Below are 24,099 nucleotides of genomic sequence, written 5' to 3' on the forward strand. Positions count from 1 at the left end.
TCCCCACACTTAAAAATCATAAGATGGGGCCGGGCAAGGTGGTTCAAGCCTTTAATCCCAGCACTTTGGGAGCCAGGGTGGGTGGATCACGAGGTCAGGAGTTCAAGACCAGCCTGGCCAAGATGGTGAAACCCCGTCTCTACTAAAAATACAAAAATTAGCTGGACATGGTGGTGGTCACCTGTAATCTCAGCTACTTGGGAGGCTGAGGTAGAGAATTGCTTGAACCCGGGAGACAGAGGTTGCAGTGAGCCAAGATTGCGCCACTGCACTCCAGCCTAGGCAACAGAACAAGACTCCGTCTCCAAAAAAAAAAAAAAAAAAGTCATAAGATGGCACATAAATATTTGGATTTCTGACTTTTTTTTTTATTCCAAATATGGAGGTCTTTCTATGTTGCCCAGGCTGGTCTTGAACTCCTAGGCTCAAGTGATCCTCTTGCATTGGCCTCCTAATATTCCTGGATAACATGTGTGAGCCACCAGGCCCAACCTGGATTTCTGACTTTTCCTAAAATATTGGAAGAGCTGGCAATATATTGTCCTGCATCCCTCCATGAGCAACCGACCAGAACAAGTATCCATTATCTCCTTGAAATGAGTCTAGTTCATCATGGTTCCTAGGCACCCTGCTTCATTCAGGTGCATTACCTGCCTGGCTGTAGTAGGAGTCTGTGTTTTCAGCCCTGATCTTGGATGTAAGGTGTCTGTATGTAGGATGACTGAGGAAAAGAGGCAGGGCAAAGGGCAATGGAGGGAAGATTATGAAAGCTTTTGTGTGACAGGCATAATGTTCTTGTCCTGTGATGGAGATGGCGGGTTCCAGAGATTGTAGAGGTAGACAGCAGTTGGAGATGGGGAGATGTTTTGTAAGTAGAATCAGTTGAACTTTGGGAAATGAGGACATTATACAAATAACAGGTCTAGGTGACGTTGACCCCATTAGTTGAGAAGCTGAAGAAGGAGGTTTTGGAAGGATGATACTTTTAGTTTATTGGATGTGAGGTGCCTACAGATACTCAAGTGGAAGTGTCTGATAGGCCTTGGACTAGTGGAGCTGGAGCTCAGAAGAAATGACTGGACTAGAAATATAGTTTAGTAATTGAGCTCCTTTCAATAACGGTGAACTAGCCTTAAAGCTATAGACAACTAAAAGAGTTGGATGAAATACTTTTTTTTTTTTTTGAGACGGAGTCTCGCTTTGTCGCCCAGGCTGGAGTGCAGTGGCGCGATCTCGGCTCACTGCAAGCTCCGCGGATGAAATACTTTTTTAAAAATCAAGACGGAGCTTGCAGTGAGCTGAGATCCGGCCACTGCACTCCAGCCTGGGTGACAGAGCGAGACTCCGTCTCAAAAAAAAAAAAAAAAAAAAAAATCAAAGAACTGGCTGGGCGGCCGGGCGCGGTGGCTCAAGCCTGTAATCCCAGCACTTTGGGAGGCCGAGGCGGGCGGATCACAAGGTCAGGAGATCGAGACCACAGTGAAACCCCGTCTCTACTAAAAATACAAAAAATTAGCCGGGCGCGGTGGCGGGCGCCTGTAGTCCCAGCTACTCAGGAGGCTGAGGCAGGAGAATGGCGGGAACCTGGGAGGCGGAGCTTGCAGTGAGCCGAGATCTGGCCACTGCACTCCAGCCTGGGCAACAGCGTGAGACTCCGTCTCAAAAAAAAAAAAAAAAAAAGAACTGGCTGGGCATGGTGGCATATCCCTGTAGTCCCAGCACTTTGGGAGGCGGAGTTGGGCGGATCACTTGAGGCCAGGAGTTCAAGACCTGTCTGGCCTTCATGATGAAACCCTGTCTCTACTAAAAATACAAAAATTAGCCAGGCAGAGGCCATGTGCGGTGGCTCACGCTTGTAATCCCAGCACTTTGGGAGGCTGAGGCGGGCGGATCACCCGAGGTTGGGAGTTTGAGACCAGCCTGACCAACACGGAGAAACCCTGTCTCTAGTAAAAATACAAAAATTAGCCAGGCGTGGTGGTGCGTGCCTGTAATCCCAGCTACTTGGGAGGCTGAGGCAGGAGAATCGCTTGAACCTGGGAGGCAGAGGTTGCAGTGAGCCGAGATCGTGCCATTGCACTCCAGCCTGGGCAACAAGAGTGAAACTCTGTCTCAAAAAAAAAAAAAAAAAAAAAAAAAAATTAATAGGGCTTGGTGGTGCATGCCTGTAATCCCAGCTACTCGGGAGGCTGAGGCACAAGAATCAGTTGAACCTGGGAGGCAGAGGTTGCAGTGAGCCGAGATCGTGCCACTGCACTCCAGCCTGGGCAACAGAGCAAGACCCTATCTCAAAAAACAATAAATAAATAAAAATAAAAATAAAAGAACTAATAAGATAGTAAGGTGAGGCACAGTGGCTCACGCCTGTAATCCTGGCACATTGGGAGGCTGAGGCAGGTGGATCACCTAAAATCAGAAGTTCAAGATCAGCCTGGCCAACATGGTGATACCCCATCTCTACTAAAAATACAAAAATTAGCCGGCGTGGTGACAGATGCCTGTAATCCCAGCTACTCGGGAGGCTGAGGCAGAATTGCTTGAACCCAGGGGTGGAGGTTGCAGTTAGCCGAGATCGTGCCATTGCACTCCAGCCTGGGCAACAAGAGTGAAACTCTGTCTCAAAAAATTAGCCGGGCTTGGTGGTGCACACCTGTAATCCCAACTACTCGGGAGGCTGAGGCACAAGAATCATTTGAACCTGGGAGGCAGAGGTTGCAGTGAGCCGAGATTGCACCACTGCACTCCAGCCTGGGCAACAGAGCAAGACCCTGTCTCAAAAAACAATAAATAAATAATAAATAAATAAATAATTAATAATTAATAAAAGAACTAATAAGATAGTGAGGCCAGGCGCAGTGGCTCACGCCTGTAATCCTAGCACGTTGGGAGGCCGAAGCAGTTAGATCATCTGAAGTCAGGAGTTCAAAACCAGCCTGGCCAACGTGGCAAAACCCCGTCTCTACTAAAAATACAAAAATTAGTCAGGCGTAGTGGCGGATGTCTGTAATCCCAGCTACTTGGGAGACTGAGGCAGAATTGCTTGAACTCAGGGGGTGGAGGTTGCAGTGAGCTGAGATCGTACCATTTCACTCTATTTTGAGCAAAACTTCATCTCAAAAAATAATAATAATTTAAAAAAATAAGATAGTCAGAAATTATTGGTGTGAGAGCACAAAAGTACAGGAAAGTAGAGAAGTAAGCCCAGTAGTAGGGCTGATTTTACCTTGGGGTCATTTGCTAATTTGGAATTAGTGGCAGAAAATACGCTGTGTGGGGCTGGTGAAGTCCAGGCCAGGTTTGGTGGCTCACACCTGTAATCCTAGCACTTTAGGAGGCCAAAGTAGGAGGATGGCTTGAGCTTAGGAATTTCAGACCAGCCTGGGCAACAGGGTGAGACCCCATCTCAATTTTTTAAAATTAAAAAAAAAAAGGGCCAGGCACGGTGGCTCATGCCTGTAACCCCAGCACTTTGGGAGGCCGAGGTGTATGGATCATGAGGTCAGGAGTTCAAGTCCAGCCTGTACAAGATGGTGAGACCCCATCTCTACTAAAAATACAAACATTAGCCAGGAGTGGTGGCACGCGCCTGTAAGCCCAGCTTCTTGGGAGGCTGAAGCAGGAGAATCACTTGAACCCAGGAGGCAGAGGTTGCAGTAAGCCGAGATTACACCACTGCACTCCAGCCTGGGCAATAGAGGGAAACACACTCTCAAAAAAAAAAAAAAGGAATCCAAATGTCCCCAAAGGTGATAATCTTGGTAAACCACCTTCATGTTTTGGGCTAGGATCTCAAAAGGCTGCACTCCTAGGGGCAACCTGGGAGTAGAATAAATAGAAAATCTAAGGTCCTGCTTGGTGGCTCACATCTGTAATCCCAGCACTTTGGGAGGCTGAGGTGAGGATCAGTTGAGCCCAGGAGTTGGAGACCAGCTTACGCAACATAGTGAGACCTTATCTCTACCAAAAATTAAAAAAATTAGTTGGGTGTGGAGACATATGCCTGTAGTCCAAGCTACTCTGGAGGTTGACACAGGAGGATCACTTGAGCCCAAGAGGTTGAGGCTTCAGTGAGCCGTGTTTATGCCACTGAACTCCAGCCTGGGCAACAGGAGTGAGACCCTGTCTCAAAAATAATAATAATCCAGACCCAAAACATTAAAAGACCAAAATTAAGAACCAATTGATAGATTTAATACTATGTTAGACTTAACTGAGGAGCAAGTAATGAATTGGAAGAAAGGACAGCAGAAACTACCTAAAATGAAGAATGGGTAAAAAGGAATGAAAAACATAAAAAGAGAGGGTAAAAGCCCTTTGCAGTGGCTCATGCCTGTAATCCCAGCACTTTGGGAATCCGAGGCGGGCGGATCACCTGAGGTTGGGAGTTCGAAATCAGCCTGACCAACATGGAGAAACCCTGTCTCTACTAAAAATACAAAATTATCCAGGCATGGATAATGGTGGTGCATGCCTGTAATCCCAGCTACTCGGGAGGCTGAGGCAGGAGAATCACTTGAACCCAGGAGGCAGAGGTTGTGAGCTGAGATCACACATTGCACTCGAGCCTGGGCAACAAGAGCGAAACTCCGTCTCAACAAACAAACAAAAACAAACAAAAAAGACTAGCTTTGACAGCATATAAAGTACCCCATCTCTAAATAAATAAATACATACATACATACATACATAAATAAGCCCGGGGGCAAGGGAGGTGGCTTATGCCTGTAATCCCAGCACTTTGGAGACAGAGGCAGGAGGATCACCTGAGGTCAGGAGTTCAAGACCAGTCTGGCCAGCATGGTGAAACCCCATGTCTACTAAAACTATAAAAATTAGCCGGGCATGGTGGCATGTACCTATAGTCCCAGCTACTCAGGAGGTTGAGGCAGGAGAATCGCTTGAACCGGGGAGGCGGAGGTTGCAGTGAGCTGAGATGGCGCCACTGCACTCCAGCCTGGGAGACAGAGGGAGACTCCATCTCCAAAAAAAAAAAAAAAAAAAAAATTAGCTCAGAGTGTTGTGGCCTGTGCCTCTGAGTAGTCCCAACTACTGGGGAGGCCGAAATGGGAGAGTCTGTTGAGCCCAGGGGGTCGAGGCTGCAGTGAGCTATGATGGTGTACCACTGCTCTCCAGCCTGGGCAACAGAGTGAGACCCTGTGTACAAATAAAATAATAGAAGAGAGGGTAAGAGACAAAGAGATTACTGGGGGAAAAGTCTAATACGTCTTTGGAGTTCAGGAAGGAGGGAAATAATAGGTAAAACTAATACTGGAAGATATAATAGCTAATAAATTATATAAATGGATGACAAACCTCAAGCCATTGATTCAAGAAGCTCAACAAACCTCAAGCAAGATTTTTTTTTTTTTTTTTTTTTTTTTTTTTTTTTTTTAAGACGGAGTCTCCCTCTATCACCCAGGCTGGAGTGCAGTGGCGCCATCTCAACTCACTGCAACCTCCGCCTCCTGGATTCAAGATTCTCCTGCCTCAGCCTCCTGAGTAACTGGAATTACAAGTGCCCGCCAGCACAAGCCACCGCACCCGGCCCTTTTTTTTTTTTTTTTTTTTTAAATTAATAACATTTATTTAAATCTGGATGGTGGTTATGTGGACAGAATACGTTTAGACTTAAGATGTTTACGTTCTGCTGTAGTAAATTAAATATCAAAAAAGTACGTATGGAAGGGAGGTAGATGAGGGATAAAAGTCTACAAGTTGGATTCAGTGTATACTGCTCGGGTGATGAGTGCACCAAAATCTCACAAATCACCACTAAAGAATTTATGTAACCAAGCCGGGCGCGGTGGCTCAGGCCGGTAATCCCAGCACTTTGGGAGGCTGAGGCGGGTGGAACACCTGTTTTCCACATTAATTCAATCAATATACTCCTCCTATCTGAAACCTGTTTCTCCTGCTTCGAGTTTGTAGACGTGTAGTGTTCATGGTTGCCTAAACTCCCTTTTCCCCATCAACTTCAACTGCTAGTGGCAAAAATGGCTGATACTGCTTGCGTTTTTGGGGTAGGAAAATCGGCAAGGTATTTTCATTCACTGAATGTAATGTAAATTACGTGTACGGTACAGGGCAATGAAAAAATTCCGATAGCAGAGGATGGTTTCGATCCATCGACCTCTGGGTTATGGGCCCAGCACGCTTCCGCTGCGCCACTCTGCTATCTGAAGGCCAACGTTCTCATAACTGTTATAGAAGACCACGTAGTCGTTGTCCTGACTTCTTCAGTGCCACCTAATGTCTGATCAAAAATTCGTCATTACTATAGAACCAGTTCTTATTGGCTAGTTCCTGACACAGTAGGCGTTTTTTATTGGTTCATAAGCCCGGTTTGACAAAGTAAGCCAATAGGCATAAGCGATGGGGTAAGGCGGGAGCCAATCACGCCGGGTTTTATTGGGACACGCCGGCAAGACTCCTCTTCAGTTGTCTGCTCCTCAGAGGAAAGGGGCGGTTGGTGCGGCCTCCATTGTTCGTGTTTTAAGGCGCCATGAGGTAAGGGGGTCGAAGTGGTCGAAAGGTTTCAGGTATTCGACGGAAAACTTTGGGAACGTGGGTCGAAAGAAGTCGGAGTACCTAAAAGGACCATGTATCCGGGAGCTGGCCAAAAACCTGAGAACTCCTGGTCTAAGAGAGTGGGAGAGAGTGAGGCCGGTAGAGGCGGGGAAACGGGCCCGGGATGGGGTTGGGGCCCAGGAGTGGGGAGGCGGGTTCGACACCTCTCTCTGAAGGGTTGCGATGAGGAGGTGTCCTCAAGTCCCCGGAGGAGCTCCCCACCTTCCCTCCGCCCCCGTCATCCGGGCTGAGAATGCTGGAGCGAGCCGCATTCATCCTCAGTGCGAAGGGCTTGACATATAGGACATGCCCGATAAATGTGTACGTTAATGAAGAAATGAGCAATCTTTAGCTTCCGAAGTATTAGGATTCGTGTGGCCCAGGATTATGGGTTATTTCGTGTAGGGCTCACTGTCTGAGCCCCATCATTACTTGATGGGGGGTTGTGATTAACTTATCCAGAATGAGGAGGTTATGGGGGTGTAACTGGGCACCATTTGGAATGGGGAGGAGTGTGTGAGTGGGGTCTCTTGCCTACCGTTGGGAGGTTCCGAGGGATGAAAGTAGCCAACTTAAAATGATATGGCCGGTGGGTATTCCTTCAATGAGATCAAAATAAAATCTGCATTTCTAGGGGTGACAGAGGCCGTGGTCGTGGTGGGCGCTTTGGTTCCAGAGGAGGCCCAGGAGGAGGGTGAGTGCCAGCTTTTAGCATCTCTGCACTTAGTTGTTAGTTTCTGCTTGTCATCTAAATAGGAGTTTTGGAATAGACTAATGTCACTTGGTTTTGTGAGAGCCAACTGTGGTCTTTTCCGCACTCCTGCTAAATGAATTTGGCCCCACTATGCTAAGAATGATTCTCTCCCTCCCCAGAGACTTTGTCACTCATTCTGAGGTCTGACATGTTTTCAAAATTGTTGGTGTGTTATTTAAATCTCACTTGATTCCTACATAGGGAATAATTTGGCTGTTTTTCATGTTTTAGGTTCAGGCCCTTTGTACCACATATCCCATTTGACTTCTATTTGGTGAGTACCTTGGGTTAATAATACACAATTTCTGGCCATTCTTGAAATGGAGCCTAGTATCTCCCAGTTAATGAAGTTAGATAGTGGTTGAAGAGGGCAGGCACAGTGCCTCACACCTGTAATCTCAGCACTTTGGGAGGCCGAGGCGGATGGATCACCTGATGTCAGGAGTTTGAGACCATCCTGGCCAATATGGTGAAACCCCATCTCTAGTAAAAATAAAAAAGTTGCTTGGGCGTGTGCCTGTAATCCCAGCTACTTGGGAGGCTGAAGCAGGAGAATCGCTTGAACCCGGGAGGCGGAGGTTGCGTGAACTGAGATGGCACCACTACCAAAAAAAAAAAAAAAATGGTGATTGAAGTGAGGGGGAAAGTGATTTTTGAAAAGACTTGGGGTTTTGAGTCAACTGTGTGTTGCTTTACCTACAGAAACAGTGTAAGCATGGTGGGGAGAATAATTCCTTGACTACTGTTGGCATTAAACATGATTATAATCTTTGTTCTGAACAAGTAATCGTATCTACGGCTAATTTGTTACTATAAAGATAGTGATAGCTTAAATTATGGCTATTCCAGCTTGTATCCTTGTTTGAACATTTTTTCTTTTTTTTTTTGAGACAGAGTCTCACTCCGTCACCCAGGCTGGAGTGCAGTGGTGCAATCTTGGCTCACTGCACTGAACCCGGGAGGCAGAGGAATCAGGACCTCTGCCTCCCAGGTTCAAACAGTTCTCCTGCCTCAGCCTCCCAAGTAGTTGGTATTATAGGCGCCATGCCCAGCTATTTTTTGGGTATCTAGTAGAGACGGGGTTTCACCATGTTGCCCAGGCTGATCTTGAACTCCTGACCTCAAGCGATCTGCCCACCTCGGCCTCCCAAGGTGCCGGGATTACAGGCGTGACCCACCATGCCTGGCCTTTGAACAAAATTTTTTTTTTTTTTTGAGGCAGGGTCTTACTGTGTTGCCCAGGCTGGAGTGCAGTGGCACGATCTTGGCTCACTGCAGCCTCGCTTCCTGTGTTCAAGGGATTCTCCCACCTCAGCTGGGATTACAGGCGTGAGCCACCATGCCCAGCTAATTGAACAAATTAAGGAGTAAAAACAAGTGTAGAATTTTCTATTTTTAACCTTTTTCTGTCGTAGTAATAGAAAAAACAATCTCTCCTGTATATTATTTTCGGCAAATGGAATGTAGTTGTTTACTTCTGGTTTAGTGTGAAATGGCCTTCCCCCGGGTCAAGCCAGCACCTGATGAAACCTCCTTCAGTGAGGCCTTGCTGAAGAGGAATCAGGACCTGGCTCCTAATTCTGCTGAACAGGTATGTTCTTTTGGCTGTCTTCCAGAAATGTCTCTAAAGCAGGTAAAAGTATTGGTAAAGAGTAACTGTTGGTAAGGTTAAGAATGGTGTTAACAGAGCCTGAAATCCACAGAGGGTTTAATTGTTCTCCTTATTTCTCATTGTGGGTGGAGACAGCCAGGTGGATATATAAACAAATTACATATGCATTCTTATTTTTATTGGGGATAAAGAGTTGTTCTCTTTCCATATATTCAAGGCCAGAATGAAGTGTTTTTAAAGTCCTAGGTCAGTATTGAGTCAGCTCGTATGGAAGGGATTAGGAGAAAATACTCAAACTCTGAGAATTTGCTTCTAATTTTTCATCTTCGAGTATTGTTTCATGCTGTTTTTCAGGCATCTATCCTTTCTCTGGTGACAAAAATAAACAATGTGATTGATAATCTGATTGTGGCTCCAGGGACATTTGAAGTGGTGAGTTTTTGATGATTTAGTTTTAGGAAAGGGCACCTTTGGTAGTGTCGAAATTTCCTTGGCTCCTGACTTTTAATTTTCAGTTGTCTATTATCCAAAGCCAAGCTTAAAATGAGAACATACAGTGGGATTTCTTTGTAGTACTGATCTTGGGGACAAGACTTGTATCACTGTTATGCTATCTGTGATGTATCAGGCTTTCATGTGGTGGTTCTGGGGTGATTTCACCTCTTACTTCCTAATTTGGGTAACAGGTGGCTATGTTGTAACAGTTCTGGGAGGACTTAGGCACCTTTTTTTCTTCTAAATTGTTTTTCCCCCGAAATCCTTTTTCCAATAGCAAATTGAAGAAGTTCGACAGGTGGGATCCTATAAAAAGGGGACAATGACTACAGGACACAATGTGGCTGACCTGGTGGTGATACTTAAGATCCTGCCAACATGTGAGTGTGCCTGTTTCTGGTCATGGGAACAGAACATAGCACTTGGATTAGGGGCTTAGGGATCTTTTTTTGTTTTGAGACAGATTCTCACTCTGTTGGCCAGGCTGGAGTGCAGTGGTGCCATTGTGGCTCACTGCAGCCTTGACCTCCACTACAGCAAGTGATCTTCCTGCCTTAGCCTCCCGAGTAGCTGGGACTACAGATGTGTGCCACCACACCCAGCTAATTTTTTAATTTTTTGTAGGTACAGGGTTTCACCATATTGCCCGGACTGGTCTCAAACTCCTGAGCTCAAGCAATCTGCCCACCTCAGCCTCCCAAAGTGCTGGGATTGCAGGCGTGAGCCACCGTGCCCAGCCCTTAGGGATCTTGAAAGCTCAAATTTCTTGTGCGAAAGGATGTTTATTTATTTATTTATTTTTTGAGACGGAGTCTCGCTCTGTCGCCCAGGCTGGAGTGCAGTGGCCAGATCTCAGCTCACTACAAGCTCCGCCTCCCGGGTTCACGCCATTCTCCTGCCTCAGCCTCCTGAGTAGCTGGGACTACAGGCATCCGCCACCTCGCCCGGCTAGTTTTCGTATTTTTTTAGTAGAGATGGGGTTTCACCGTGTTAGCCAGGATGGTCTCGATCTCCTGACCTCGTGATCCGCCCGTCTCAGCCTCCCAAAGTGCTGGGATTACAGGCTTGAGCCACCGCGCCTGGCCTCACGAAAGGATGTTTGTAAGACAAATGTTTTTAGTTTTTGTTTTTGTTTTTGAGACGGATCTCTCTCTGTTGCCCTGGCTGGAGTGCAATGGCGTGATCTTGGTTCACCGCAACCTCCCCTCCTGGGTTCTAGCTGTTCTGCCTTGGCCTTCCGAGTAGCTGGGATTACAAGCATGTGCCACCACTCCCGGCTAATTTTTCTATTTGTAGTAGAGACGGGGTTTCACCATGTTGGCCAGTCTGGTCTCAAACTTCTGACCTCAGGTAATCCGCCTGCCTTGGCCTCCCAAAGTGCTGGGATTACAGGCGTGAGCTACTGCACCCTGCCTGACAAATGTTTTTTAATGAGTGATAAGGGACAAACGCTGAAGTGTGTGTGTCTGAAAGAATGTATAGCAGGTTACTGTAGAGCCATGTTTCTCAACTGGAGGTAATTTTGCCACCCAGGGGATATCTGGCAGTATCTGGAGGTACTATTGATTGTTAAAACAAGGGGGTGCTACTGGCATCAAAAAACGGTGGAAGCCAGGTGTGGTGGCTGTATTCCCAGCACTTTGGGAGGCTGAGGCAAGAGGATCACTTGACCCCAGGAGTTTGACCAGCCTGTGTAACATAGAGAGACCCTGTAGCTGCAAAAAGAAAAAAATTAGCTGGGCATGGCCGTGCATGCTTTGGTCCCAGCTACTCAGAAGCCTGAGGTGGGGCCGGGTGCAGTGGCTCATGCCTGTAATCCCAACACTTTGGGAGGCCGAGGCCTGGAGTTCAAGACCAGCCTGGCCAACATGGCAAAACCCCGTCTCTACCAAAAATATAAAAATTAGCCAGGCGTGATGGTGGGCGTCTGTAATCCCTGCTACTTGGGAGGCTGAGGCAGGAGAGTTGCTTGAACCTGGGAGGCAGAGGTTGGAGTTAGCAGAGATAGTGCCAGTGCACTTCAGCTCGGGTGACAAGAGTGAGGCCCTGTCTCAAAAAAAACAAAGAAAAAAAAGCGGCATCCTGAGGTGAGAGGATTGCTTGAGCCCGGGAGACTGAGGCTGCAGTGAGCTGTGATTGTGCCACTGCACTGCAGCCTGGGTGACAGAGTGACACCCTTTCTCAAAAAAAGAAAAAGGATAGAGGCCATGGATGCTGTTAAAACATCCTACATCCCCATCACCCCAAAGATTTATCTAGCCCAAAATGTTTTTAGTGCCACTGACCTAAAAAACCTTGCTGTAGAAAGAGGATATGAGTACAGGAGGGGTCCTGTTGCCTGAGTCTTACAATTTTTCTGTCCAGGCCTTGGCTTCCTCTTATAAAAGTATTTATTCTATTATTTACCCTTGCTTCAGCCTTGGATATGGGACAGAAATGAGAGTGCAAAGTAGCTTAGAGATATATAGAAAGTCTAGATAAATAAATTATTACAACATTATGTCCTTTTCTGTCAATTAGTGGAAGCTGTTGCTGCCCTGGGGAACAAAGTTGTGGAAAGCCTAAGAGCACAGGATCCTTCTGAAGGTTTGCATTTGTTGCTGATTATGTATTTAGTAGCCATAGGAACCAGGTCTTGTAAGTACACTTTCAACAAAATCAGGTCAGACCAGATGGAAGAGTAAATGCAGAGTTTTATGTTGTGGGAGTTTTTGGCAGGGGCTTCAGGTGTTCAAGGTGTTCAAGGGAGATCTGTTTGATCTCCCTTCTAAAGCTCTGTATTCTAAATTCTCATTCTGGACTTTGTGCTGTTTTTAAAATCCACCTGTTCCCCCGCACCCTGGATTTAACTTTGGTCATCTAAAGGAAATGTGAGTTACAGTTTTTCTTTATTCTGTTTTTTCAGTTTTAACCATGCTGACCAACGAAACTGGCTTTGAAATCAGTTCTTCTGATGCTACAGTGAAGATTCTCATTACAACAGTGCCACCCAATCTTCGAAAACTGGACCCAGAACTCCATTGTTAGTTCTTTTTTTTCCATTGCTGGAAAATTTAGGGGATATTCAAAACATGGTATTGTTGCTGTTTAGTTTACTTAGCTTGTTGCTATTCCACATGCAGCTTTCTGGGAATTGAAGAACTTAGGTTTATTCTGAGCTTTGCTCTCTCCCTCTGTAATCTGGAAATAGTTTTTTTATCAGCTTGCCAGTGGAATTTTCAGATGGGGTGACCAAGAAAGCATTTGGAGGACTTAAAAAGGACCGAAAAAATATTTATGGAGGGGGATATAGGCTTTTGGAGAAAATCATCGCTCTTGCCTGCTTCTAGTGATTTTTAGACAAGTGATTTGCTGATATGAGAAACACGGGGTGGCTTAAAGAATTGCAAAGTTGGTTAGGCGCAGTGGCTCACGCCTGTAATCCCAGCACTTTGGGAGGCTGAGGCAGGCAGATCACCTGAGGTCAGGAGTTGGAGACCATCCTGGCCAACATGGTGAAACCCCGTCTCTACTAAAATACAAAAATTAGTGGGGCATGAGTAGCTGTAATCCCAGCTACTCAGGAGGCTGAGGCAGGAGAATCACTTGAACCCCGGAGGTGGAGGTTGCAGTGAGCTGAGATCGCGCCACTGCACTCCAGCCTAGACTGTAGCAGTGGTAATGAGTAGCTTGTTTAATGAAAATGTTTCATCCTGGCCTATCATGCTTGTCTTTTTAGTGGATATCAAGGTATTGCAGAGTGCCTTAGCAGCCATCCGACATGCCCGCTGGTTCGAGGAAAATGCTTCTCAGTCCACGTGAGTCCCTCCCTGACCATTTGGATTAAGATAAACTTTTTAATTTCAGTGAATAGCAGGATACCCCCATACTTCCTCTGACAGAACTATTTTGCCTGACTTTTTTTCTGGATTTTTATTTTTACCTTAAGCAAGTTAAGATTTAGAGAAAGCAGAGAGCGTATAGTTCTGTAAACAGCATAGTCAGCTTCAATTCTACCTTAGGCGTGGAAATACATGATGGTATTGATTTTAATGTTTGGGTCACTATTACTTTCAGAGTTAAAGTTCTCATCAGACTACTGAAGGACTTGAGGATTCGTTTTCCTGGCTTTGAGCCCCTCACACCCTGGATCCTTGACCTACTAGTAAGTAAAGATGGACAATTGGAGTTCCTCCTCATCCTTATTTACTAGTAGTAGTAGTAACTCTGAAATTCACCAGAGTCTGAAATTTGGTGAAGCTTAAAAGAAATTTTATTGGTAGACAAGTAATCCAATAAAAATTCAACATTTACATGACTCAGAGACATTTGTTTAAAAAAAAAGAAAAAATTAAAAGTTTTTTTTTTTTTTTGGTATATTCAATTAAATGAGTAGTTACTGAGTTATAGTGTCCTGTTTTCTTCTCATGACTGCTACCATTTCATCATGGCAGTAGAGAGAAATGAGTGAGCAGCCATTTCAGAATTGCTTCTGAACAACATGAAAATTTTGGCTAGGCTTAGACCTTAATAACCAGTTTTCCTCATGATGATTTAAGGTTTTAGTTTGATGCCTGTAATCCCAGCACTTTGGGAGGCTGAGGCCAGAGGATCACTTGAAGCCAGGAGTTTGAGACCAGCCTGGGCAAAATAGTGAGACTGTCTCTACCAGGAAAAAAAAAAAAATATATATATATATATACATATCCAGTTGTAGTGGCTTGTACTTATAGTCCTAGCTTCTCAGGAGGCTGAGGCAGGAGGGTTGCTTGAGCCCAGGAGTTTGAGGTTACAGTGAACTATGATTGTGCCACTGCACTCCAGCCTGGGTGACAAAGTGAGGCTACAGTTCTAGTTATCAGAATTGCCATTTTGATGGCACACCTACTGGATTTATTATTTTCCAGGGCCATTATGCTGTGATGAACAACCCCACCAGACAGCCTTTGGCCCTAAACGTTGCATACAGGTACAGCATGCTTCTTTGGGTTTAGGGTTGGTTTTAAGCTATTTTGTGCATTCTTTTAATACCTCATACTTCCCTGTGTTCTAGACGCTGCTTGCAGATTCTGGCTGCAGGACTGTTCCTGCCAGGTTCAGTGGGTATCACTGACCCCTGTGAGAGTGGCAACTTCAGAGTACACACAGTCATGACCCTAGAACAGCAGGTATTGGGACAGATACGAACTGAGTTGTTTTGCCCCATTCTTGAATACTCCTAGTCAGCTGGCGAAGTGGAATATGGTCTTTAGGGGTCAGGAATTGGGGGATTCTGAAATACTTTGTTCCTGAGATTTAAAAAATTGTCTTAATCTCTGTTTTCACAAGGGTATTACTCAAAGTCTTTTGATTTTCCTTGCTAACTTACTCTCACTTTGCTCTCCTTCAGGACATGGTCTGTTACACAGCTCAGACTCTCGTCCGAATCCTCTCACATGGTGGCTTTAGGAAGATCCTTGGCCAGGAGGGTGATGCCAGCTGTGAGTGACTACTGTGGGTCGGGGTTTTGTATTGTAATCTGGTCTACAAAGAAGCTGTACACTATTTAAATGTCTTTAATATTTCCACAGTGTAAATAATGTCTTTTATGCTGGGCTACTTGTCTAAATCACCTTTTTCTCTTTCCTAGATCTTGCTTCTGAAATATCTACCTGGGATGGAGTGATAGTAACACCTTCAGAAAAGGCTTATGAGAAGCCACCAGAGAAGAAGGAAGGAGAGGAAGAAGAGGAGAATACAGAAGAACCACCTCAAGGAGAGGAAGAAGAAAGCATGGAAACTCAGGAGTGATGTTCCCTTCACTCCTTTTCCTACCCAAGGGGGAAGACTGGAGCCTAAGCTCCCTGCTACTGGGCTTTACATGGTGGCAGACATTTCCGTGGGATAGGGAAGATAGCAAGAAGAAAAGTAAACTCCACAGAAGTGTCATTCCACTGGGTTTTGATATTGGCTTTGCTGCCAGTCTCCCATTTGTGACCTATGCCATCCATCTATAATGAAGGAGGATACCAACATTTCTTCCTAATATTCTAGAATCCCCAACTCCTGAAAACCCCTCTCTCAATTAATACTTTGCTGTTGAAATGTTGTGAAATGTTAAGTGTCTGGAATTTTTTTTTTCTAAGAAAAACTATTAAAGTACTTCCTAGTAGGGTTCTTGGCCTTTTGGTTGGTTTTTTGGGTTTGTTTTTTTGCATGTGGCAACCTTTTTTGCTTCTTTTTGCTTTGTATACTCTTGCGTTGAAAATAGTATTTGAGTCTTTTAATTATAAATACTCAGATCACAATTTGAAGCTGTCTTTGAATTAAAGTACAAACTCCTAGAACCTTTCCATATACCAGAGTAAACTAGAATACCGTTTTAAGTATTTATTGAATAAAATGATTCTATCAATACTGCTACTGTATTGAAGCCAGTGCAATAAAAAACTGGGTGGACAGAGGTCATTCACTTTGACTTTGCCTGCCCTCTCCAAATCCCCAGTGTAAACAGGAAAATGAGAAGTCACAGGTAGAGGACATGCTGCCCAGGCCCATGTAACTAGGCATGTAACAAAGGAAGCCCCTCTGGTTAACTAGGCCTGAAGAAGGTAAGCCTCAAGTATGCAGGTTAAAAAAAAGTAGAGGCCTCTGCTCATTTGTGAAAGGAAGCAAGAGCCATAATTAACGTAAGTCCTTTGGGAACCTCATTCTGGCTGTGTGTAGCTTTCCTGGGGCCCCTACATAAATGAGTAAGACAAAGTGCTTCAAACAACCCATACAGCTGCCTTTTTAAATGTCTGAAGGTCTAAGGGGACTGTCTCCTAGGATCTTTGCATGTCTGTTGAAACAAGGCAGCTGGGAACAGTACTTGCGCTACTGAGTCCATAGGCTCATCTGTTATTTGCTTGGGGAGCCAGGGGGGTAAATTCCCGAATCCAGCATTGCTCTCCTGCGGGCTGTTTCCTTGGCAACACTGTGGTTTAGCCGCCTCAGTCGTTCCTGCAAGACAAGGGAGGTTTGGAATCTTAACCACTGTGAAAGGCTTTAGAGTATAAGTGAACAAGGTGCTGAAAAATATCGGGCTTGGTCTACCTCAAAGTCAGTCTTCTAAAGCATATATAAGAATGTAGGTGGGGCATGGTGGCTCACCTGTAATCCCAACACTTTGGGAGGCTGAGGCGGGTGGATTACCTGAGGTCAGGAGTTCAAGACCAGCCTGACCAATATGGTAAAACCTGTCTCTACTAAAAATATAAAAAAATTAGCTGGGCATGGTGGCGGGTGCTTGTAATCTAAGGCAGGAGAATCGCATGAAACTGGGAGGTGGAGGTTGCAGTGAGTTGAGATCGCGCCACTGGCCACTGCACTCCAGTCTGGGTGACAGGGAGAACTCCGTCTCAAAAAAAAAATAGTCCAGGCATGGTGCTCATGTCTATCCCAGCACTTTAGGAGGAAGTGGCAGGAAGATCACTTGAGCCCAGGAGTTCGAAACCAGCCTGGGCACCATAGTAAGATCCTTTTTTTTTGATACGGAGTTTTGCTCTTGTTGCCCAGGTTGAAGTACAATGGTGCGATTTCAGCTCACCACAACCTCCGTCCCCCATGTTCAAGTGATTCTCCTGCCTCAGCTTCCCTGGTAGCTGGGATTACAGGCATGTGCTACCACACCCAGCTAATTTTGTATTTTCAGTAGAGACGGGTTTCTCCATGTTGGTCAGGCTGGTCTCAAACTCCCGACCTCAGGTGATCTGCCCGCCTTGGCCTCCCAAAGTGCTGGGATTACAGGCATGAGCCACCTCACCTGGCCAATCCTGTCTTTTTATTAAAAAAAAAAAGAAAAAAGGCCAGGCAGGCCGGGTTCAGTGGCTCGCACCTGTAATCCCAGAGTTTTGGGAGGCCCAGGCAGGTGGATCACTTGTGTGCAGGAGTTTCAGACTGGCCTGGGTAACATGGTGAAACCCTGTTTCTAGAAAAAAATACAAAAATTAGCTGGACATGGGGGTGCATGCCTGTAGTCCCAACTACTCAGGAGGCTGAGGTGGGTGGATGGCTTGAACCTGGGAGGTAGAGGCTGCAGTGAGCCGTGATCATATCACTGCACTCCATCCTGGGTGACAGACCTTGTCTCATAAAAATAAATAGCCAGGTGTGGCGGCTCACTCCTGTAGTCCCAGCACTTCGGGTGGCCGAGGTGGAAAGCTCACTTGAGCCTAGGAGTTCCAGACCAGCCTGGGCAACATGGCAAAACCCTACCTACTTCTAGAAAAAAATACAAAAATTAGCTGGGCGTTGTGGTGCACGCTTGTAGTCCTAGCTACTTAGGAGGCTGAGGCAGAATTGCTTGAGCCCAGGAGGCAGAGGTTGCAGTGAGCTGAGATTGAGCCACTGCACTCCAGCCTGGGTGACAGAGGGAGATCATCACACACACACATACACACACAAAAGAATGTAAATGGCAGCAACTGAATACTGCGAAAAAGACGAATTCTCCTAGGTATTTTCCAAGTACTGAGAGAAGTGAATTTCCTTTTCGCTGTTTTAAAATTACAGCGGCTTTCACTGTGTTGAGGACTTACAAAAAAGGGCAAAGAATCACAGGTATGATATTCTTTTACCTGAGCATTCTGTAGAATGTTGTTGACCAAGACAACGCGTCGCCGGGCATTAAGTAGCTTCTTAACATACGGGTCAAGATCCAGGGCCACCTTCTGATCCTCATTGATGCGGCACAGTTCTGGGGATGCAAGGTGCAGCTAAGATCTAATGGCTCATCTCTTGTTCTGAGGGAAAGCAGGCTGGTAACGGGAGGGAAAACACTTGCACCCAAACGGGCCACAGCCATTAGAGATTTAAGACATCCCTGAAAGGAGGAGTCCTTTGGCAGCCCTGATGCCCTGGAAGCAAGCGATAGAAACCCAGCCCAGGAGTTGGCAAAAACCTAAGGTCCTGAAAGTGGGCTGAAGGGTTCCGGGTACACAGGGATGCTCACTCACCTGTGGCTAGGTTGTCAATTTGTTCCCGGAGCTCTACCTGGCTCTCTCTGCAAAGAGGTACAAGGCCTACACGGTCAGGCAGTTACCGGAGCTCAGGAAACGAACTCCCCCTACGTATTTACCAAGTACTCAAAGAAGCCAGCCTCCGCTGAACCCTCCACCTGCGGCCTTCCGCCTGTCCTCCCCGCCTCGAATCAGTTTCCTAAATTTATGCTCACTCCCAGCTAGAACACTTTCTTGGCCCCGCCCCTACAAAGCCAGAGAGACAGGTCCCGCCCCCAACTTCCCTCCCGGGCACCTGACGGCGTGCACGTGAGAATCGAGCTGCTGCACAGCGGGTCGCAGGAACTCCAGCAGCCCTTCGGCGAAGAGGTCGCGGCCTGTGGGCCCCGCCACCGGTGTCCCTGCACCCGACACAGCGGCGGAACCAGGCCCCGCCATCACGAACTGTCCTGACGCCCGGAACCTGCCGCGAGGGCCGCCGGGAACCGGAGCCGCGCCGCACTGCCCCGCGAGGGGGCGTCCGGAAAATGCTGTCTCCACCAAGGCACTGGGGTTTCTGGGAAATGGAGTCTGGAGCGAGCCGGGCGGGGAGGAGGGCCAGGCCCCAGGAGTAGAGGCCTTGTGGCTGGTCTTGAAAATCCTCAAAGGTCAGGTTGTAGAAAGGAACCAGTTTTTGGAGTGGATACTTTTTGTTTTCTCCAAAGGTGAAAATAAACACGAATAACTTCAGTCGTCCATAGCCTTCCCATGTTAACTTTATGAGATAGTCGGGCGTGGTGGCAGGTGCCTGTAATCCCAGCTACTTGGGAGGCTGAGACAGGAGAACCGCTTGAACCCCGGAGGCAGAGGTTGCAGTGAGCCGAGATCGCGCCACTGCACTCCAGTCTGGGCGACAGAGAGACTCCACCTCAAAAAAAAAAAAAAAAAAAAAAAAACCAAACGAAAACAAACCAAAACCAAAAAAACTTTATGAGAAAACCACATTATATTCATAATAATGTTTTCTGTTTCTAAAGAGTTTTTTGTGGTTGGTTGTTTTTAAGACAGGGTCTCTCTCTGTCGCCTAGGCTGAAGTGCAGTGTCACGATCTTGGCTCACTGTGGCCTTCATCTCCAGGGGTCAAGAGGTCCTCCTACTTCAGCCTTCCAAGTAGCAGGGACCAGAAGTGTTAGCCACCATGCCTGATTAATTTTTTATTTTCTGTAGAGAAGAGATCTCACTATGTTTGGTGCCCAGACTAGTCTGGAACTCCTGGGCTCAGGTGGTCCTCCCACCTCAGCCTCCAAAAGTGTTGGGATTACAGACGTAAGCCACCACGCCTGGTCTATTTCTAAAGAGTATATTTTTAATGGCATTAAATATGTACAAAACTGCATGTATCCAAATTTCATTCCTTTTTAAGGTTGAATAATATAAACATGCAGGCTGGGCGTGGTGGCTCACTCCTGTAATCCCAGCACTTTGGGAGGCTGAGGCAGGAGGATCACCTGAGCCCAGGAGTTCAAGATCAGTCTGGGCAACAAACCTAGTGAGACCCTGTCTCTACAGGAAATAAAAAATTAGCCAGGCATGGTGGCTCACAGCCATGGTCCCCGCTACTTGGGAGGCCGAAGTAGGAGGACCTTGAGCCCAGGAAGTCGAGGCTACAGTGAGCCAAGATCGTGGCACTGCATGTACTTCAGCCTGGGTGACAGGGTGAGACCCTGTCTCAAAAAATAAAAATAAATTTTAAAGTTTCCTTAGTTCACTTTTTTCCTTTCATTTTTAGAGACAAGTACTCACTCTGTTGCTGAAGCTGGAGTGCAGTGATGCTATCATAGCTTACTGTAACCTCAAACTTCTGGGCTCAAGCCATCCTCCTGCCTCAGCCTCCTAAGTAACTGGGACTACAGTCACCTGCCCCCACGCTTGGCTAATTTTTAAAATTTTTTGGTAGAGACAGGGTCTCCCTATGTTGCCCAGGCTGTTCTCGAACTCCTGGCCTCAAGACAACCTTCCATGGTTTTCTTTTTCCCTGAGGCTTATGAAGACAATGATTCCTTTTGGATTCGGTGTGGTTTTTCATGGCTTTCCAGATAATTTGCATCTGTCTGCTAGGCTCTAATGTGTTCCAGTGGCTCCCAATTCCCTAGGCCATGGGGAAGGATGTATGTGCAGAAATGCTTCTGGAGGACAGGCAAAGGCATCCATAGTGATAAATAGGCACCAGAATGTTCAACCTCAAGCTTCATCTTCGGTAATAAAGGAAGATAAGGCATTTGAATCACTGTGAGATTTGGTGGTCAGCAGCTCTAAACCTGAGACCCCAACTATGATAACTGTTTTTTAAAATTTTCTGTAGAGACGAGGCCTCTCTGTGTTGCCCAGGCTGGTTTTGAACTCCTGGATCAAGCGGTCCTCCCACCTCGGCCTCCCAAAGTGCTGGGATTACAGGCGTGAGCCATCAAGCCCAGCCCCAACTGTGATAACTTTTAAAATCTTATACACTTACACTGGGTGGGGTGGCTCACGCCTGTAATCCCAGCACTTTGGGAGGCTGAGGCGGGAGGAATGCTTGAGGCCAGGAGTTCACGACCAGCCTGTGCAACACAGGGGGACTCCCACTCTACAAAAAACTTGATTAAAAAAATAATAACTGGGCATGGTGGCACACACCTGTAGTTCCAGCTACTCGAGAGGCTGAGGTGGGAGGATCGCTTGAGCCTGGGAGGTAGAGGTTGCAGTGAGCTGTGATCATGCCACTGCACTCCAGCCTGGGTGAAAGAGCAAGATTCTGTCTAAAACACACACACAGACACACACACACACACACCCCCCAAAAACAACCTTATACACTTTTTGTCGTTGATTACGCTTGTGTCCCTGTAGCTTCCTCTCTGGTGATTAGAGTAACGCTCTTGTGAGAGGCTAGGAGCTTATTTTGGGAGTAAGTGGCAAGGCAACTGCAACCTGCTTCATAGTTGGGCCTTGGGAAAAGGAAGCCCAGGGGAGAGAGTGGTGACAGTGTTGAAGAGGAATGGAAAAGTGTTGAAATCTCTAAGGCTTGTACTGGAGAGAGAAAACAGGTGTTGACCTGGGCTGGGAAAGGGCCTTGGAGGTTGATGGTCCACTGTTTGCACAAGAAGCCCTTGGGTTAGGCCACTGTCCTTTCAGGTGCCTCTTCAACTCTTTAGATTAAATGCTCCCTAATACCAGATTTAGCAAACAGAATAAACAAAACACTTGGGACACCAGGTAAATTTGAATTTCAGATAAACAACCCCCCCAAAATTTTTTTTTAAGAGTCTTGCTTTGTTGCCTGGGCTGAAGTGCAAGGGTATGATCTCCGCTCACCTCCCGGGTTCAAGTGATTCTCCAGCCTCAACCTCCCGAGTAGCTGGAATTACATGCGCCCACCACCATGCCCAGCTTTTTTTTTTTTTTTTTTTCTCCAGATGGAGTTTCACTCTTGTTGCCCAGGCTGGAGTGCTGTGGCGCAATCTCGGCTCACTGCAACCTCTGCCTCCCGAGTTCAAGCAATTCTCCTGCCTCAGCCTCCTGAGTAGCTGGGCTTACAGGCGCCTGCCACCACGCCTGGCTAAGTTTTGTATTTTTAGTAGAGACGGGGTTTCACCATGTTGGCCAGGCTGGTCTCAAACTCCTGACCTTAGGTGATCCACCCGCCTCGGCCTCCCAAAGTGCTGGGATTACAGGCGTGAGCCACCGTGCCCAGCAACAACAAATAATTTTTTTAGTATGGTTATCTAGTAATCTGACTTCAAAGGCTGGTTCTCTGAGGAAAAGCATGTGTTTTGTTTTTATGCTTTCCTTTTTCTTGACCTTTCTCTCTCATGGGGTCTATTGCAAAGGCCTCCTGATCTTCTTGCCTGTAGTCTGTATATTCCAGGTCAGTCTGCATTCTAAAATACCAGTCAGATTTCATAATATGCCTGCTTAGAGAAAATTAGTGCTGAAAGGAATTTTAGACTCTCTCCTTTGTTCCTGGGACACTTGTGAGGAAAACTGGGCAAGGGGCTTGAAGAATCCTTGAAGTTTGATAATAGGTTGAAGGCCAGTGCTAGTGTAATTCTTCATTCTCTAAACATGTATCACACTCTAGGCCCAAGGTATTCAGCACAAAACCCCCTTCCTCCCTGCCTTCACCTATATCATACAGCTGTGGCCCGCCCTCCTCCAGGCCTTGGCTTTTCCAGAGAGACTGAAGATATAGGTCCTAAGAACTACTCCTAAGAACCAACTACTGCACATACAACCACCATGCTGTTTGTATGTCAGGGTCCAATCAAGAGAGACAAATGACACAGTATCAACAGGGAGAGTTTACTGTAAAGAATTATCAACTCTAGTTGATAACGGGGGATTGGAGTAATGAGGAATTGGCTAATAAGCAGAAAGAACTCTAAAGCACATAGGAAGAGCAGATGTTAGGAGCAGCTGTTACTCCTAGAGTTAGAGTACATAGGGAAGAGCCCTAGCCACCAGGTCTGAGATCCAGACATTGTTGAATATATATATATATATAATCAAGATTTTTTATATATATATATAATCAAGATTTTATATATATATATAATCAAGATTATATATATATATAATCAAGATTTTTTATATATATATATAAAATCTTGGGGTGATGAGTTGGGTGCTTTTGGGATTTCAGTGACTACAAGCCTTTCTGTTCTAGACTTTAGGTCTCTTCTCATCTCCTGGAAGCGCTGGCTCTTCCCTACCTCTCAGACCCTCTCTTCTGACTCTGTTCTGCCCATGCTTAGGTTGAACTGCTTGCTTGCTGGCTACCTCAAGGTGGGTTCTGGGGTAGGCCCATGTGGAAGCTCTGCGGGAACATGCTATACTCTCAGGCAGTACACATAGTGCCCTCTGCCTGGAGGCCACCCGCAACCTGCACCCTGGGTAGAGCCTGGGTGGGACTTAGAAGAAGGCCTTTCTTGTGGGAGAGAGGGTTCACAGAATGGTGTCTGGTAATGCCTTTAACTGGGGAGGAAGACCTGAGAGTCAGACTTCTTTGGGCCTCTGTGAGCTCCAAAGGATAGGGATGAGGATATTCCTGGTTCATCCTGCTTTCTGGGAGGCCAAACCTCTGTTTGGGGAGCCTTACCATGCTTCACTGGAAGAACCGGAGGGGCAGCAGTAGAGGCGGGAGCTGGGAGGGGTTAGGGCAGGCAGTCAGGTCTGTGGTTCTAGCTATCTTAACTGGTGCTCCTGGAGAGCTGCCATCCCCCCACATCCCCCATGGGTGAATATCTGGCCAGACCCTAGGACTCCTGCTTATCACAAAAGGGTCAGAGGCTGAAGGTGAGGTCCTGCCTTGGCAGTGCTGAGGAAAACATTAGGGGCCTTTCTTCTTTTATCTTTCCCGTCTACCTTTCCCCCATCTCCTTTCTCTTCTCTGTTGTCTGAACTGGCTTTCCTCTTGAAATTAAACTCCTTGAGAGTATATGCTTTGAATTAAAATCCAAAGGGGAGGCTGGGTGCGGTGGCTCATGCCTGTAATCCCAGCACTTTGGGAGGCTGAGGCGGGCAGATCACCTGAGGTCAGGAGTTCAAGACAAGCCTGACCAACATGAAGAAACCCTGTCACTACTAAAAATACAAAATTAGCCAGGTGTGGTGGTGCATGCCTGTAATCCCAGCTGCTGGGGAGGCAGAGGTTGTGGTGAGCCAAGATTGTGCCATTGTACTCCAGCCTGGGGAAC

The 24,099-nt window shown here is 46.5% G+C and overlaps 2 protein-coding genes and 1 non-coding gene across 6 annotated transcripts; 1 reads left to right on the forward strand and 2 right to left on the reverse strand.

Annotated features, from left to right (window-relative positions):
• Positions 1 to 6,102: 6,102 nt before the first annotated feature.
• TRNAM-CAU (transfer RNA methionine (anticodon CAU)) lies at positions 6,103 to 6,174 on the reverse strand. The gene has a single exon. It is a non-coding gene; the product is annotated as a tRNA-Met (tRNA).
• A 240-nt stretch (positions 6,175 to 6,414) lies between these two features.
• Positions 6,415 to 15,561, forward strand: ILF2 (interleukin enhancer binding factor 2). Of its 4 annotated transcripts, none has more exon segments than NM_001266173.1 (14): positions 6,415 to 6,507; positions 7,202 to 7,261; positions 7,553 to 7,595; positions 8,808 to 8,912; positions 9,288 to 9,365; positions 9,706 to 9,808; positions 11,949 to 12,014; positions 12,334 to 12,450; positions 13,147 to 13,225; positions 13,485 to 13,572; positions 14,315 to 14,376; positions 14,461 to 14,575; positions 14,797 to 14,887; positions 15,037 to 15,486. In NM_001266173.1, coding segments are annotated over 14 exon segments (1,173 nt in total). In that variant the 5' UTR covers positions 6,415 to 6,502; the 3' UTR covers positions 15,198 to 15,486.
• A 285-nt stretch (positions 15,562 to 15,846) lies between these two features.
• SNAPIN (SNAP associated protein) lies at positions 15,847 to 18,896 on the reverse strand. Its single transcript, NM_001257650.1, is given in 4 exon segments — positions 15,847 to 16,388; positions 18,005 to 18,123; positions 18,383 to 18,429; positions 18,681 to 18,896. Coding segments are annotated over 4 exon segments (411 nt in total). The 5' UTR covers positions 18,824 to 18,896; the 3' UTR covers positions 15,847 to 16,286.
• Positions 18,897 to 24,099: the final 5,203 nt, after the last annotated feature.

The sequence above is a fragment of the Macaca mulatta genome, chromosome 1 (assembly GCF_049350105.2).
Source record: "Macaca mulatta isolate MMU2019108-1 chromosome 1, T2T-MMU8v2.0, whole genome shotgun sequence".
Lineage (NCBI taxonomy): Eukaryota > Metazoa > Chordata > Mammalia > Primates > Cercopithecidae > Macaca > Macaca mulatta.

What these genes read in the sequence shown, in the direction of transcription:
- ILF2 (XM_077994337.1), top strand. Translation starts at nt 8,814, where the DNA reads ATGGCCTTCCCCCGGGTCAAGCCAGCACCTGATGAAACCTCCTTCAGT. An exon ending in GAAAATGCTTCTCAGTCCAC is followed by an intron (nt 13,226 to 13,484) that starts GTGAGTCCCTCC and finishes TATTACTTTCAG; the next exon opens with AGTTAAAGTTCTCATCAGAC. An exon ending in GCCCTAAACGTTGCATACAG is followed by an intron (nt 14,377 to 14,460) that starts GTACAGCATGCT and finishes CCTGTGTTCTAG; the next exon opens with ACGCTGCTTGCAGATTCTGG.